The following is a 17,899-nucleotide window of genomic DNA, read 5'->3' as shown; positions in this document are numbered from 1 at the left end:
CATATGCTAAGAAAGTATCCTCTTTCTTATTGATTAGAGAAATGGAAGTTAAAAGAACTATGGGATATAAGCCAATAGCTATCAAATTGCCTAAAATGAGAGAAGAAAGAAAAGACAAATGCAACAAGAATGTGGGACAATTAGATACTAATATACTATTGGTGGAATTGTGAACTGATCCAATCATTTTGAAGAGAAAATCTGAAATTACATTCAGAGAGGTGTTAAAAAAGCATTTCTTCAATTTGACCTAGCAATACCACTATATGATCTATTTCCCAAAGCAATCAGGAAAAAAGTTACAAGCCTATATTTAAAAAATATATTTATAATAGCTCTCTTAGGGGTAGCCAAGGATTGATTTTGATTCTTTGGCCATCCATTAGGACACTGTTGCATGAATTGCTAATAATTGTAATGGAATTCTAAATATATAAGAAATAACACACAAGTTGATTTTAGAAAACCATGGTAAGACTCACATGAAACAATGCAGAATGAAATGAGAAAAACAAGAAAACAATGAATTCAATACCCCCAATACAGCACAAAATACCAATAATGTGATTCAAATAGTCTCTTTGAAAGATAAAGCTATTCTAAGTAATAAATAAATAAAAAACATAAATAATGAAAATAAAAACAAACAAACAAATAAATAAAAATAAAATCCCTTTTCCAGGACATATAAATGAAAAGACTATCCACCTCCAGTGAAAAAAAACTGATCTATGGAATCATGTAGTGTATTGCTCCACATATATATATTCAATTCAAATATTCATGTTCTGGAATGACGAATAGGGAGAAAGGCAGAGATACAACTTGGAACTCAAAATAAAAAAAAAAGCAAAAACAACAAAATAAATATCCCCTCTCCATTATGTGTTCCTGAGTTGATCTGAAAACTTATGCTGCAAATAAGGTAATACTGTCCTAATTATCCCCAGGATAATACACCATGATCAAGTAGGAATTATACCAAGAATGCAGGGCTGGTTCAATATTAGGAAAACTATCAGTATAATTGGCCATATTAATGACCAAATTAACAAAAACAATATGATCATCTCAATAGATGCAGAAAAAGCATTTGAAGGCAATACTATCTTATAGAAGTTAGGAGCACCATGAGATATTTATGAAAAAAATCATATTAAATGGAGCAAATGAGTGTTTAAGAACAACAAAAAAAAATTTATCAATAAAAATAATACAAATTCACCACACATTTGATGGATTGTGTCAATGATTACCAGTCTAAATAACCGACAGCATATACCACATTCGTATTTCTTAGTGACACATGACTCTTGGTTAAAGAAAAATAAAGATAGGAAAAATAGCAATGGAAAACTCACCAAACCTACCTAATAATGCAAAAAGCAAAATAAACAATGGATATAAGTAAACTATGCAGCAAAATAAATACATTCATAAAAACCAAATACTTGTTATGAAGATAAATGATGCTCTCTCTATATATGTTTTATGAATATATGAAGTTAAACTTAATGTACACATTACCATAGATATTGTAATTTTGATAAGACACTGAGGAGGTAGTTTTAACCATCCCAAAACATGCAGTTTTTGGTCCCTAAACCTGAGCCAGTCAATAATATAGTAGGATCATAATGATCGTAATGATAATACTTAGAACTTAAATTTTTTGTGATAGGAGGTCTCACCAGGTAATTATATTTTTGTGTTCTGAGTTTAGTATCTATACTCAAAGTATTCCTGTGTCAGAAGATTATGCTGAACTGATATTTTCACCTGTATTAAGTCAACTCAGGCTTATTTTTTTGGGGGGGAGGAGAATGGAAACAATGGGTTTGGATTTAATTTAATTTGTCTTTTTCTCAGTTTATATAAACAAAACTGATTTATAATTGCTTTGTACAATTTTTAGTTTCAAATTCTCAATCTGTGCTCCCCTCCTTGAGACTACAAGTACTTTGATATAGATTATACATGGGCAGTCATGCAAAACACTTTCATTTAGTCATGTTTCAAAAGTATATGCAAAACAAAATAAAACAAAAGTCAAGTGTATTAAAAGTAGGAAAAAAGGGTGTTTCAATCTACATTCAGTATCCATCATTTCTTTCTCTGAAAATTGATAGCAGTCATCCTAAGTTTTTTGGAATTGTCTTCATTTAATTTCTGAGAATAACTAAGTCATTCATAATTGCCCAATAGCTGGTGAGATTTTTACTTCATTCAAACCTATCAGAGTTAAACCAGTCAGCTATTGGACAGACGGAGTTCTCTAGTAGAAAGCTTATTTCCTTCATTTTTGTATCTCCTTTTGTCAGAACAGTGCCTAAAAATTCGGAAAAATTTTCAGCAACTTACTGCCACTTCCCACTTCCCCAGAAGAGATTATAAATGATTTGCTGTTTTTAATACAAAGAACATAATGAATAAAAATGAGTGACTATATTGGGCTTCCTTACCTGTGGAGCTTTATAAAGTTTGAGAATAGTAGCCATGACCATGGACAGTGTGGTTGACATTCCTCCAATGACAGCCACTGAATTGGACTGCTTGTCACACCTATAATTAGGGATAGTTGGCCCACTCCCTGAGAGCCATATCAAGGAGCTCTCCACAGCTAGGTTATTGTTGTGGAAGTTATTGAGCAGTTGGTAACCCAAGGTCAAGTTGGGTAACAAATGGGGATCCTTATTAATTTCATCCACGGCAAATTGGAAAATGAGAAAATGTTGGTAATGGTTGATCATTGATCTAAAATGAAAGGAAAAATATAAATATTAAAAACAGGAAAATCTCTATATTCACAGAAATGGAAAGATCTCCAAGTAAATGGAATGTTGGACATAGAGTCACTAATTCCTGTCTTAAATTTTACCCCTAACATTTCCTAATAGAGTGGTTCTGGACAAATCATTTTACTACCATGAACATCAATGTCCATATCTGTCAAATGAGAGACTTGGATTGCACATCTTCTAAGACCTTTCAAGAACATATAAAAATATAAAGATGTGTATTAGACATTAGAATGAAATGCTTGTGAAGTTCACTTTTGACTAGAGAGGTACCAAAAAGTAACGCAAATTTAGCAAATATGGAAGTATCCTACTAAGTACTGTTATGCTACCTTTGCGTGATCAGGATACCACGGCCGTTAAAGTTATAACTCACCGGGCAAGCAGTGCCTCTAATACTGGTAAATGCTAAAGGGGATGTTTTTGGTAAATAGGTGGGGTTTTTGTTTGCCAATAACTTTTCTTCCTTTTAATCTTTCCTTTACTTTCATGAAAATTTCTTGGGCAGCTATGGGACAACTAGCAAAAGTCAGAAAAGGTGTAGGCAGGATGGTCATTAGGGGACCCTTACAATGCTCCATAGAAGAGATGGTCAATTCTTGTTGGGAAGTCAAGGAGGGTTTGATAAAAAGGGGATGGATATAAACATTTATAGGCTTGTGGAAATTATTTGTGTAAAAAATGATCGGATACATATCTTGATTAGGCACTAGATTAAATGAAGAATTGGTAATTATGTGAATAATATAATTCATATAGTGAAAAGGAAGTAACAGTTCAAACTGATGACAGCTGTTTTGTCAGCATATTTTAAGACACATTCCTCAGGTGAGGCTGTGAAGAATGAAACAATATTGGAAGTTCACAAATGCAAATGAAGATTTTGACTAGCTGCTATAGAAAGTAATAAGCAGTAATTTAGGATGCAGTACATGGATTGCCTTGAGATCCACACTGAGAGGACAGAAATTTATAGTGGATCTTGTTACTCAGAGGAGGAATAATTTGCACAAATAATTATCTCAAATCTAGGCAACATTGCACTGATGATAAATGAAATAATTCTTGATGCCATGAACATTTTGGATTTGTTAATCCTTAGCTCATGGGTGTTCTAATAGTTTATTTGAGTGAATGACCCTTATAGTTTATATGATGGGCACATAAAAGGATCGAAAACTTGGTGTGATTTGAAAACCTTGTCAGTGAGCTGATATTTGTGATACCTGTGGTCTATGTAACTTTATATTGCTTGGGTTTTAGAAATATTTTAATGTTATACTTATAATGATCATACTCCAATATGGAGTCACTTAGAGCAAATGTACCTAAACCTTATTAAAGTTTGTAAGAAAAGACTTATAAAGTTTCTAAGTTTTGTTCTTTCCCACTGGTAATACTCTGAAAGGGAGATGAGGCTTAAAGCTTTGGCTTGGAAGATCCTCTGGACTGATTGGAGTATTCTGAATTTGTTCTCTTTTCTGATGTTTAAGATAGCCATATTGATGGTGACTGAATAGTCTATTTCTCTGATTGCTTCACTGTACCTTAATAAAATCTTTACTTTAGCAGCTTCCTATAAATATCATGTTTCAAGAAAATTTCAAACCCAACTATTTGCTTCGACCAAATTTTTGAGGCTAAATCAAATGCAATTCTATCAACAATCCAGTCAGTCAGAAATATGGGTGACTATTTCATCAAAAAGAATATTAATCACTTACTTTGATACTGCAGTTGTCCAGATGAAAGGATCCTGGAAGAATCTCTTGCTAATTTTTTCCTCTCTCTTCATAAATAAGGAAAAAAAGCCTCCTAAGATGAGGTCCCCTTCTTTTCTATATGTGGGACTATAAGTTGTGTGTACATGACAAGGGCCTTTTATCATCTGGTATCCAGAAAGAGAAAACTGCAATAGTAGAATCACAAACAATCTAGAGGGTGACAGCCTCAGTTTCTCCAACCCCATAGCTAATATTTTAAATCTCTAAAGAGCCAAAGAGTAGGTGACTGTAAGGTGACTCGGGGTCATTGTCCACGAGTCTATAGGCACCTTCTCCTTTCTAAGGATTTGTTTTTCCTAACAGATGCTCAGGCTTTGTATACTCCATCTCCTTGGGAAAGCAGAACATGAGTCATGGAACTGGCCTCTGTTTACAGGAAAGACAAAAGCTCAAAAGATCAGGGCATATTTATGGGACATTTGTGCCCCCCAGATATCATTCTCCTTGTTCCCTGTGGAAAGAGAAAGATGGTCCATTGTCATTTCTCCAGGGTGCAAGTCAAATAAATGTGTTGACCACAATGTGAGAGTGATGGTCTCTGGTGACCTTTCAGCTTAACAACTCTGCACCTGTGGCCTTCATTTTAAAAAGTTTCCAAATTGAGGCGAAAAAACCCCAAAATTATGTTTGGGATTCTCCTTGCCTGCCCTCAGTCCCTGGGGACTCCCATGTACCATGAGTTCTGGGATGCCCACAAGGCTCTCTGATCTCTCAAGCTTGGTTTCATGGGTTTTCTGGAGAATTGCTTCCATTCTCACCGGCCCAAATCTCTACAATGACTCAAAATTACTTACCTAAGTTACATCAGGCAAAGGACAGAGTGACATGACAAGGGTAGATCTTCATAAGTGGGAGCACAGGTGCTAAACTTAGAGTGTTTTATTTGTTCATTTAATGAATGGTGATTTTTTTACTGATTTTTCTTTATGAGGACTTTATTATAACTTATTCTCACCTAGAAACACCTTTTTTTAAAAACAGATTTAAAAAATCATTTCATCTTTTTCATTAAGAAGATGATTAAAGATTAATCATTAATTAAATTAATCATTAATTAAAGATAAAGATTAATGATTAAAGATTAACGAAAAATATACCAATATTGGGACTCTGCCTGTAATGAGTGGATAGCACTAATTTTTTTCAGAGTCTGGGATTAGCTACAATCACATTGGAATATAGCATACATGCACCCTGAGTCTTGCCTTCTTTTACTCTTGCTGGTGTGTCTTTGAACATTTCTAAATTTTTCTATTCAGGTTGAGAGCATCTTGGGATTGAACATTGTCAGAGAAGTTGTCTCAGAGTCCCAGACTTCTGGGAAGTTTGGAGCTGACATATTCCTTTCAGCATTGTTCCACTGAGTCTGAAGTCTGGCTTATGGGCTTCTCCATCTTAATCGTGTGGGTTCCTTGAACTTGGTGGGAATATGAACACTCCTTTTTTCTCTTCTGGTTTCTTGGAGGGTTTTTGGGAATGGGCAGACAGCTTCAGGTCTTAGAAGTCTATCTTTTGAGAAATCCACGTTTTCTCTGATGACTTAAGATTTATAGATAAGGTTTATAACATATCATGGACCTTATCCTCAGCATTATCCTGTCTCTCACTGCATCTCCATAAAAATATCATTGGCTCATAGATTTAGAACAGAGAGGGCCTTGGAGGTCATGCAGTCCAATATTTTACAAATGGATAAACTGAGGTGCAATCGTAGCTGACATTTTTGTGGTGCTTACCACATGCCAGGCACTATGCTATTTGTCTTATAAATATGATCTCTTGTGATCTCCTAAGAATTCCAAGAGGAAAGTAGTATGATTACCTTCGATTTACAGATGAGGAAATGAAGGGAAACAGAAGTCAGGTGACCCTCTTAGAATCACACAGCTGGTGTGTGTCTTGAAGATCTTATCTGAAGGCAGGATTTCCTGACTCCGGGAATGAAGCTCTATCACCTTAGAGGATCATAGACTTAAAGCTAAAAGGAGGCTTGAGATCATCAGGACCTGGATCCTGAACTTTTTTGTGGATGTATCCTGGACTTTTCTGGCATTCCCCTTCTTGGGGATCCATATTTTAAAATTCATAAATGAGGGAGAAAACCCCTTCCATTTGAAGAGTTACTAAAATAGCTCAAAATTAAGCCTCTGGACTTTTGTGACCTCCAAGGATGGTTCCCTGAGTCTCGGAGATGAATCATAAGATCCCAAGTTAGAGCTGTCTTCAAGTTGAACCCCCTCAATTCAAAGATAAGAACAAAGGCCAGGCCGGAGAGGGGCCCAAATAGCAGAGCCGTGTGTTGATAGCAAGTGTTATGGCTTAAGTTCAGGGCACCTCTCATTGTACCTCATGGCCATTCCAACACTCACCTATGCTTCCCAGCTTCAGGAAACCTCCCAGCTCTGAGTTGGGCCTTAAAGGGCTTAACCCTCACTTATAAGCGAGGAGGCTGGAACTCGGAGGGCTGCGTGAGGACATGATTTGCCCTACATGTCCCACACCAAAATAAGCAGCAGAAGCTGGATTGGGATTCAGGCTCGAGATTGGAGATACTTTCTGCTTCAGAAAACTGTTGTTTCTAAAGTCATTTCATGCATCAGTGGGGAAGAGATCCAATGCAGAGGACACATTCTCCATGTTTAGGATAATCAGATCCCTTTTCTGGTGAGGTGGGCTTGGGGGGAACCTGCTGGCGATGTAGGTAAGAGTGTTTGAATGTGTGTGTCTGGGTGTGCATATGGGCACGTGTGTGGAAGCCTATCTGGGAGCCGAGGTCGTTTAGACCAGGACATCATCCCTGGGATACAGTCATATCCCCTGTATACAGTGTTTTACTCACTACCTGTTTGCTTTCTTGTGGTACCTTCAAGAGGGTCCTCTGGGACACAGGTAAAGCAGACAAGATTGCAGGTCTGTGCTCAGCAACATGGTGCCTGATAACTGTTTGGTTGCTTCCCTATCACCACAAACCATCATTAATCTCAGTCTTGGTCATAGGTCCTTTCTCACTTTCCTTTCCTGGCAGAACAATCCACTAATTCCCTCAGGACTGATACAGGGCAGCATCGCCAGTATCGTCAATGGGTCATTCTTCTCCTCAACTTCCTGCTAGGTATCACACCTGGGCAGTGTGCTGAGGGTCAAGGTCACAGAAAGACAGAGGGAGGAGGGAGGCGCATGGACTTGGAATGGAAAGACACCATCAAATCACATCTAGTCCAAGCCCCAGATAAGGAAACTGAGGCTGAAAGAGGAAACCTGACATGAATAGGAAGTAACACAGGTGGGATCGAAGCTTTGATTCCAAAGAAGTATTCTTTTCACTGTGGCACAATCCCTCCCATGATGATGAAGAGGGGAGAAGGGGACCACAAGAAAAAGTTCTTCAGAACTTTCCTGTTAACCATTACCTGGAAGAAATGGGTCCAGGGATTCTCCACCAAAATGCTGGGATCCAAATTCTATATTTCATCTATCCCATCCCTTTCCAGGGCTGACCCCAGGCAGGAAGATAGAACAAGACACCAAGTGTTGGACTTCTTTCTCTGACCTCTCAAAGAATCACTCAAAGAGGCTCTGTAGCCTTATTGTAGATTTAAATCCTCACAGACTGACCAATGGCGGAATAAGCTGTGGTATATGAAGATAATGGAACATTATTGTTCTGTAAAAATGATGGACAAGCTGATTTTAGAAAGGCCTGGAAAGATTTATACAAACTAATGCTGAGCCCAACAAGCAGAACCAGGAATGCATTGTACACAATAACAGTAAGAATCGCAATGATCAACTATAAAAGACTTGGTTCTTCTCAGTGATTCAGTGATCCAAAGCCATCCTAATACACTTGGGACAGAAAATGCCATCTACATTCAGAAAAAGAACTAGAGAGATTAAGTGTAAATCAAACATATGCTACGTTCACTTCTTTTTTCCGCTTATACCTTTTGACCTAGCAATAGCATTACTTTATCTACTTCCAAAATTGATTACAGCAAAAGAAAAAAGCACTTATGTATTATAAAATGTTTATAGCAGCCTTCTTTGTGGTAGCAGAGTTGAAGTACAGCTCCAGTAGTGAAATAAGGGTGTGTTATGCAGGGGCCAGGCAGAAAGAAATTGGCTATGAACGCATCATATTTTATTGATCAAGAGAGACAAATAGATATACCCCCAATGCTTATAGACGTGATACAAAATACATTTCACATTTTTCATTAATTTCATGAATATTCTGCACTTTTGCTGTTCCATATGAATTCTATTTTATTTATTCTATCTCCATAAAATGATAATTTGGAAATTAAATTAGGTATAATTGTCTTTCTTATCATATTGTGTTGGCCTACCTGTGAGTAATTAATTTTTCCTCCAGTTATTTAGATTCACCTTTATTTGTGTGATAAACACTTTGTGATAGTGTTCTCATCGTCTCTTTTGGCAGATAGACCCTTGCGTATTTTCTATTGTGGGCAGCTATGTTTAGAAGGATTTTCTTTCCTTCTCTTTCATCTGGTTTTTGTTAGTAGTATGTAGAAGTTCAGGCAGCTAGATGGCTCAGTACAGGCTCTCCAGTCAGGAAGAACTGAATTCCAATATGACCCTGGACAAGTCAGTTAGTCTCCATTTGCCTAAATCTACTGAAGAAGAAAATGGTAAACCACTCCAATTTCTTTGCCTAGAAAATGCCATAGGGGTGATAAAATGGCAGACATAACTGAACAAATCAACAGCTTTTCACAGTGGTGATGATATGTATGGCTGTTTTTGGTAGTCTGCAACTTGACAGTTTTCAGTATTGAGAAATACTGGAGAGTAGAAGAACTTGGACTGCTCTGGTCCATTGGCTCATAAAGAATTAGCCACAAAATCTAGTGTTCTCTAAATATTTCAGCATATCTCTATGGAGTTTTCATTCTTCATTGCCTATTTGTATTCATTCTATTTAATTTTTTTTTGTCTTATTGTTTCTTCTCTCAAATCCTAAAGGAAAGGATTCAAGTTTGTCCCTGTGATAGATAATTCTGGCTCTTAATTTAGTCATTACTAATAATTTATAGGAAAGATCCATTTATAAGTAGGCTTCAAAAATTTGTCATGTATGAGCCTTGTATTTTCTCAAAAACAATTCTTGTTTTTTTCAGTAATATTTTATTTTTTTTCCATATACATGTAAAGATAGTTTTTAGGATTCATTCTTGTAAGATTTTTATGTTCCAAATTTTTTTCCCTCCTACTCTTTTTTCCTCACTCACCAAGCAAACATTCTAATATAGATTATATATGTACAATCCTTTAAAAAATATTTCCAGATTTGTTATGGGCAAAAAAATCAGAGCCAAAGGAGGGAAAAAACATGAGGATGAAAAAGCAAATAAGGACACAAATAAAGAAAAATTGAAAATACTATGCTTCAATTCACATTCAGTCTCCATAATTCTCTCTCTGGATGTGGATGGCATTTTCCATCTTGTGTATTGCATCACTGTATTGCTGAGAGAACTAAGTCAATCATAGTTGATCACCACATTAACTTGTTACTGTGTGGAATGTTCACTTGGTTCTGCTCATTTCACTCAGCATCATTTCCTTTATGTCTTTCTTGGCTCTCAAAAGCATTTCTGTATGTCTTAAGATAATTATAATCATTTTTATTTTAATTTTTGAAATGGTCCAATTTGTAGCTAATTTTCCTAATATTGACGTAGTCCTACAGTCATATAAAAATAATACTCAATCACAATATATGATCTTGATATATTGCTATCATGTCTTTGTCAGCATATTGTTTAATATTTTTGCCTCAATATTTATTGAGGAAATTGGTCTATATAGATTTTTTACTCTGTTTTTGTTCTGTAGTTTAGGGATCAAAACTGTGATTGGGTTGTAAAATATATTTGTTTTGACTCCTTAGTGATTAATATATTCTTCAAATATTATCTATGTCATTTTGGTAAATTGTTCCTGCAAATTTTTATAGAATTCACTGATAAATGCATCTGAACTTGGAGATTTTTTTTTCCTATTGGGAACTCGTAAATAGTTTGTTCAACTTTTTGTCCATGATGTTCTTTTTTTATTATTCAATTGTGTCTACTTCTTTAGGACCAAATGGACCCAGATTTTAAGAAATACTGGAGGAAAACTCCCTTTCCTTTCATCTTCAGTCTTTCCCAACAGCAGTTGTTTTCCACGAGAATGATGTTCTCTTTCTATGGATAAATTATTTAAGGTTCAGTTTCAGTGTTTAACTTTTCAGTGATTAGCTTGAACTAATTTTTTTGAAGGATTAACATGTTTCTTTTCTTTGCTTTCCAAAAAACTCTCAAAAGTCTTCCCCAATAGCACAACTCCACTCAAATGTGTCAAGTATTGGGTGCTCAGCTTTCTTTACAATCTAAGTTTCAAAACTTGAGTTTTCCTAAGTCCATTTTCCTATTCTGTTGATTCTCTCTCTCTCTCTCTCTCTCTCTCTCTCTCTCTCTCTCTCTCTCTCTCTCTCTCAACAAATGTTAAACAATTTCAGTGGTTGCACTTAATATATTTTGAGATCTGTGATTGCATAGCTGTCTTTTTGTTTTGACATTTACTTCCTTATTTACCTTAATATTCTTGATTGGTCATTTCTTCAAATTAATTTAGTTAAAATATTGTTAGGTTCTGGAAAGTACTCATTTGCCTGTTAGCTAAAGAACTGAATCTGTGACCAGTTTCTAAATTTAGAGAAGGCAAAAGGATTGTATCCTTCTGGCATGCTTGTGAATATTGTTGGAACAGGAGAAATCCAGTTTGTGTGAGAATGTTTAGAGTGTCGGGTTAGTGATCTTAGCTTCAGATACATTTCCTCTAAATGATTATCTAGGGGTCAGACTTTTTATCTTTCCTGAATTTGAATTTTTTACTTTTCATATATTTTATTTGTTCTGGGAAAAAAAAAAACTGCCTTCAAAATACCACTCCTCTCATAAACTACCATCCTCCCAAATTCCACAAGGGACTTTGATATTTGCAAAGTCATGTCGCAGGCCATTGTAAAATCCTACATTTTTAGATATTTATAGGATCTAAATTGGAAGAGAGTTAGCCAAACATTTCTCTGATGTAGACTCATAATCAGAAAGAGGTAAAAGAGGAAGAACACCACATTCAACAAGTTCCTTTGACAGAGTAGAAGTAAAAGCCTTTTATGTAAAGTAACTTATTCCTCAAAAAAGGCCATTTCTCTTTTTAAACACCTCTGCAGATTAGAACCTTAATTTTAACTATTTAACTAAGTCAGTGTCTGTAGAACATTGACATACTATTCTCATTTTTTTATCTTGATTTTAGTAAAATATACTTATTCTCACCTGCATGATCCTATTGGTTATATATTTGAGCATAATTTCATATCTTTTCTATCTCATCTTACCTGTAACTCACCTCAAATATCAACAATTTACTTACCCAGAGTTTCTATGACATGAAGTCTACTTCTCTCATGATTTCAGACAGAAAGATATTTTCCTGATACCAAGAAATGTGGCTTAGAGTTTGATGCAGAAGGAAAAGCACTCTACCCCATATTCAAGGAGAGATGGGAGATAGAGACCTCCATGTACTGAAATCTACTGCTCAGTTGGGCATTAAACCTAATCCCTACCCAGTTAGTAAGTTAGTAAGATAAGTAATGATTCATTTCCCCATATTTTGGGAGCATCCTAATGCCTGGTTTGTAATTAGAAATATCTGCCAGTAGTGGACTCTCAGTCAGATTTGTTTTTTGGGGGTATTAAGTTTAAGACAGTATCATATGCAAAGTGTCTTTGTCATATCCTTCAGCCCCAATTTTGTAAGAATGAGATAAAGTAACTAGTACTGAATTCTAATTTTAATCAGGTCTCCAGTAACTAAATCAGCAAGGATATCATGATGCGGATGCCCAAACTTAGATCCTTGTGACTTCAACATCATATATATATATATATATATATATGTATGTATAAATTTACATTTATATGTATATATATATATGTATATATAATTCCTGTATTTCAACAAATAATTTAAAATCTTTTATACTGTCTGTAGTCATACTACAAGGAATTTCTCTTTCTAGGGCTTCCTACTTCATTTCACTGGTAATAAATAGAAATCCTAATAATTTGTGTGGGTTTATTGTATCTCCTAGTACATTGCTGAAAGGATTCATTGTTTTTCAATTTGTTTTAAGCTGATTATCTAGAAGAGAAACAAGAATCATCACATGGTATGTGTGGTCACCACTAAACTTTGAAGTAAGGAGACCCCCTCACCTCAGCATCTCCTTCCAAAAAGATGGCAAAGGAGTGACTGCAACAGTTTTTAAATTTGTAGAAGCCAAAGGATTGTGGACTTCTGGAATACTTGTGAATACATGGTTGGAGCAGAAGGAAGACAAAAGCTTTGAGAATGTGTGGAGTGCTAAATTAGTCAGATTAGTTTTACATACATTTTCTCTAAGGGGCCAATTCTTATCTTTTCTTTTGTCTTGTATCTGAACCTTTTACTTTTCTGACTTTTATTTGTTCTGAAAGTAAGCTGCCTTTGGAAAATCACTCTTAACTCATGCTATCATCCAGGTGCTTTATCTCCTCTCAGGTCAATAGGGGTTATTGAAAATTTAATCAGTATTGTGGAAATATCTGGTAAAAAAAAAAAAAAAAGACTACGGCAGCCAAGTTAAAAAAAAAAATCAGTAGATGCTGGGATAAAAAATGTGAGTAAAATTAATCAATAGGGGTTAGAATGAAGGATGACCAGACTTTCCATACTGTGTACACGAGATAGTCCGCTCAATATTCCCATTTTGTTTCTATGTTAGCCCCCTAAAATATTATATATCTTATATCCCATCAGGGAATGATGATATCTCTTGATTTTTACTATCTATGCCTCAGATAATTTTATTCAAACGTGGAAATCAGTGAAGATTAGGAAAATAGAAAAAACAAAAAAAATGTAATTTTTGTCCTCTTGCTTTTAATAGACAAATTAGTGCAAATCAAAAAAAAAAAAAAGGTAGTACATCCAGTTTATTTTTTAGAGGGTGGCTATGAATTTCAATAATCTATTTTCTTCACAATTATTCTGAGCCCAGAATTACTTGTCTCAAAAATAAAAGACAGTAGAATGCTGCCCAGAAGGAGTAATGGGAGATTGGATAAATAAATAATATCACCTCAAAAATATTATAAAGGAAATAGGTTTCCGAAAGAGAAAATAGAGAATAAGTTCTGTAATGTGCCTACATTCTCATTTTTATCATGTCTTACGAAAATCAGCTACTGATGTTTACATTGTATCACTCCCCACAATATTAGCAGAGAACAGTAAGGCTTTGACAAATTCTACAACAGACCATGACTTTACAGTTACACAATTGATATAAAGGAAGGAAAATCATAGTAACTTCTTGTTCATATTCATTGGTGACAAACCATCACTGAGTCTTATACATACTCCAGGACATCTCTCATGGATATATTCATTCATCCAATAACATTTGATAAATGTAATAATAGATAAAACAGATTCACAAATTGGGGAAATATTAAAGTTCCAATTTTGTAAGAAGTAAACAATAAAGTAGAGGATTGGATGGATTGTCAAAGATTAAAGCTGTAGCTATATCTGTAAATTCATTGATTATTGCAGTATAATTTAACATCATTACTAATAGTGTCTGCTATCTGTAAAATATTTCAACAAAGCAATTGATTAGGTTTACTTCTCAGAAATCATGTGATATGACTGCTTTCAAAATGTCATTAGATTCAATTGACAATGAAAGAGATTGTGTTAACAGAAAATAAAAGGTGGAGAAGTGAGATACATTTAAAACATTTTTTTAAGACTACAGCAGCTAAGGAGCTACATCACTGTGAGTGGTGAGGAAGAACCTGGGACATCCTGGCTTCTCAGGAAGTACCTTTCCTTTTCAGGATCTCCAGGGTATTTCTGTCTGACCTCAGAAGGATCACATAGCACTTGGGAGCAAAGATGCAAGTGAGAATCCCGGCACTGGAGGTCAAGATGGCAAAGACTTCCAAGGCCACGATGGCCTTGCCCTTGGAGCTCTGGTACGAGGGCAGGAAGGAGATCCAGACACTGCAGAACACAAGCATGCTGAAGGTCAGGAACTTGGCTTCGTTGAAAGTATCTGGCAGGTTCCTGGCCAGGAAAGCCACGGTGAAGCTCGCCAAGGCCAGCAAGGCCATGTAGCCCAGGACACAGTAGAAGATGAGGAGGGAGCCCTCGTTGCACTGGATGATAATGGAGCCAGGCTCAGAGTGGATGTCCATCTCCAGGAAGGGGGGGTATGTCCCAAGCCAGATGCCACAGAGACACATTTGGATGAGGGTGCAGGTGAAAATGAGAGAGTAAGATGCTGTGGATCCCAGCCAGCTCCGGAGCCTGCTCCCCGGTCTGGTGGCCCTGAAGGCCAGAACCACAGTGATGGTTTTAGCCAAAATAGAGGAAACGGCCACTGTGAAGACAACTGCGAATGTGGTTTGTCGTAGCAGGCAGGTGGCTGTGGTAGGATGGCCGATGAAGAGCAAGGAGCAGAGGAAGCAGAGGCTGAGGGAGACCAGCAGAGTGTAGCTGAGACTGCGGTTATTGGCTTTGACTATGGGGGTGTCTCTGTGCTTCACAAAGACCCCCAGGACCAGCACAGTGAGGAGGGAGAAGCAGATGGCTGCACAGGCCAGAATCATTCCCAGAGGTTCCTCATAGGCCAGGAAGGTCACAATCCTGGGGAGGCAGCGATCTCTTTCCCTATTAGGGTACTGATCTTCAGGGCACAGCAGGCACTGCTCTGCATCTGTGAGAACCACAACAAAAAGCATTTCACTCTATCTTATATAGATAAGAGTTTTTCTAATAATGCAGTTTTAGTTATTCCACATCAAACAGCCTCATTTTGTAGTACTTATTTTAAGTCAGAAAGATAAAAATTCTAGAAGCTAAATAAAAAAAAAACAACATATTTCCTTATCTTCAGATGGAGCTTCACATATGAATAAAACAGCATGGTGAAGATATTGATTCTCTATTATATGATTACTAAATCTAATATTAATGACTTCCAATATTACACCACACACAATGAGATCTGAAAGTTCTCTGAGACATTGAATCCATTTCTTCTGTCACATTTTTCATCGTTGAAAGCCAAGAACTAATAAATTAGATGATCAAGACTTTGTAATGTCCTTTTAATGCAAGGTTATAACTGAATCTTCTGGGTTGTTATGGCACAATGTTCTGCTTATACTGATGAAATATTTATCGTATATTTTCTTTAAAGATATTGATTTTTTAAGCAGAAACAAAATTGTGGACATTTGACAATGGTTTCCTAGTTTCCACCATTCATTAAGTGGGAATTTCAAAACTGTTTCCTTCATGTTTCTACTCATCAGTGTTAAAATCTTTTGTATGTGTATGCATTACTCCAGGGATAATTACTCTCACAGAGACTGTATCTTACATATTATTCAAAAATTTATCTCAGAATAAATTTCAGAAAATTTTCAGAAAAAAAGAAATAATTATCATGAGAATGCCATGGAAAGTAAAATGTAAGGGCCAACTTTTTATATCATAATGATACGCCTTTATATAGCTAAAATCGTATGCAACAACACAGATGAGTATCTTTTCCAAGAAGTTTAAGAAAAAAGTGAAGATGACAATATTGTCAGAAATGTTATTAATTGCATTATGATGAGAGAAATTAAAACATAAAGATAGTAAAGGAAGAAATAAAACTATCCTTATTTTTGAATGGCATGGAAATCCTGGGAAACCAGAATACATAACAACAGGTAAAACTAATAGAATCATCAATGAGGCTACACAGTAAACCCTTAAGAACTCTACATCTTTATGTAATGAAATATCCAAAAGTTTAAAATAGAAAATAAATTCCATTTCAAATAATTGCAAAGTACATAAAATATCAGGTTGTTTATGCAAACATTAAAAATTCTTACAATGATTCAATTATGAAGAATTTAAAGAAATGATAACAATTATATGACTGGAGAAAATTTTTAATCTTCTAAATTGACTGTAATTATACGAATAAAAATAAGACAAAAGGATGCCAGGGAGGTCAAAGTTGGTTCACAAAAGAAAAAAGACACTGTGTTTAGTGAACTGATAAAACTATTGAGAAACCAAGGTAAAAGCTTTTGGATATACCAATTTATTTACAAAGCAATGCAAGTCAGTTACATAACTAATCAGGACAGGCCAACTCAGTGTTGGCAATGGACCTCAAACACTGTGGTGTAGGGAAGGGGAGAAAAGATTTTTATACAATTTTTTGTGAACCAATTTGTTTCCGTCAAGACTGCAATTCCAAGGAAAAGAACCTTTCACAAACATTCTCCAGAGTCCTCTGTTTAAACTTTTATGGAGGTATGTTTTCCAGAAGGTTGTTTCCAGACTCCCTATTTTCAATGCCAAAGTTACCTACATTTAGGTAATATCTAGACTTTTTCTGTTTTAGATTATTTAAATTTCCCTTAAGACTTGAGAAGAGTAAGTTTAAGTTTTAGTATAAGCTTTACCACAGAAATGGGGAAATTTACAATTGGGCACTATGGAAAGGCAAACATTAGGGATTCTAATAGTAGTAAAATGATACTGGGTTCTCCTTGGATAGATTTTTGGTATCTTGTACCTGAGGATTCTCTTGATAGTTACAGAAATGACCAAAAATCCCCCACAGTGCATTAAATGAAAAGGATTTCATAAGTGCACTATTATTTTAACTCAGAAAATATTATTTTGATGAAGGAAAAGTTACTTCTAGTTAAGATTCTCCTCCTCCCACCAAAGAGTAAAATGTCTACTACTTTGGGAGGACAGTTTATCTTTAGGAATTCACCTGTGTGATTGGAAATCTTCCCTTGGGGGCATATGATGCAATCAAAGCAGCATATAGGCTGGCCTTCAAGGACTGTCTTCTTGAATCCAGGGCCACATTTCAGACTGCAAATGGAAGTTGGAGTCTGTATTTGTACAAGAGAAAGGAAGAAAATGTCATTGTAAGTTAAGAATGACTGCTGAAAGTGGATATTCTGCGGTCAAGAGGGTTTCATTCCTCTCCTATGGAAAACATTCAGAACAAAGTATTTGCAATTCTGTAGGACAAAAACAATGTAATTCTCAATGTCAAATTCTTTCTCTATTTTCCATCTTCCACTTCAGATCATCTTTTCCCCAATAAACCTGCACAGATTCTCCACTAGGCACAATTATGTTCCTTGATTTTTTTTTAAA

General features: G+C 35.7%; 1 protein-coding gene across 1 annotated transcript; it reads right to left on the bottom strand.

Moving 5' to 3' along the window:
- Positions 1-13,802: 13,802 nt before the first annotated feature.
- LOC127539880 (vomeronasal type-2 receptor 26-like) lies at positions 13,803-15,853 on the bottom strand. The gene has a single exon (XM_051964297.1). It carries the CDS (start codon positions 15,451-15,453, stop codon positions 14,524-14,526), a length of 930 nt encoding a protein of 309 aa, XP_051820257.1. The 5' UTR covers positions 15,454-15,853; the 3' UTR covers positions 13,803-14,523.
- Positions 15,854-17,899: the final 2,046 nt, after the last annotated feature.

The sequence above is a fragment of the Antechinus flavipes genome, chromosome 6 (assembly GCF_016432865.1).
Source record: "Antechinus flavipes isolate AdamAnt ecotype Samford, QLD, Australia chromosome 6, AdamAnt_v2, whole genome shotgun sequence".
Classification (NCBI taxonomy): Eukaryota; Metazoa; Chordata; class Mammalia; order Dasyuromorphia; family Dasyuridae; genus Antechinus; species Antechinus flavipes.
This window is presented reverse-complemented; position numbering and strand designations above follow the sequence as displayed.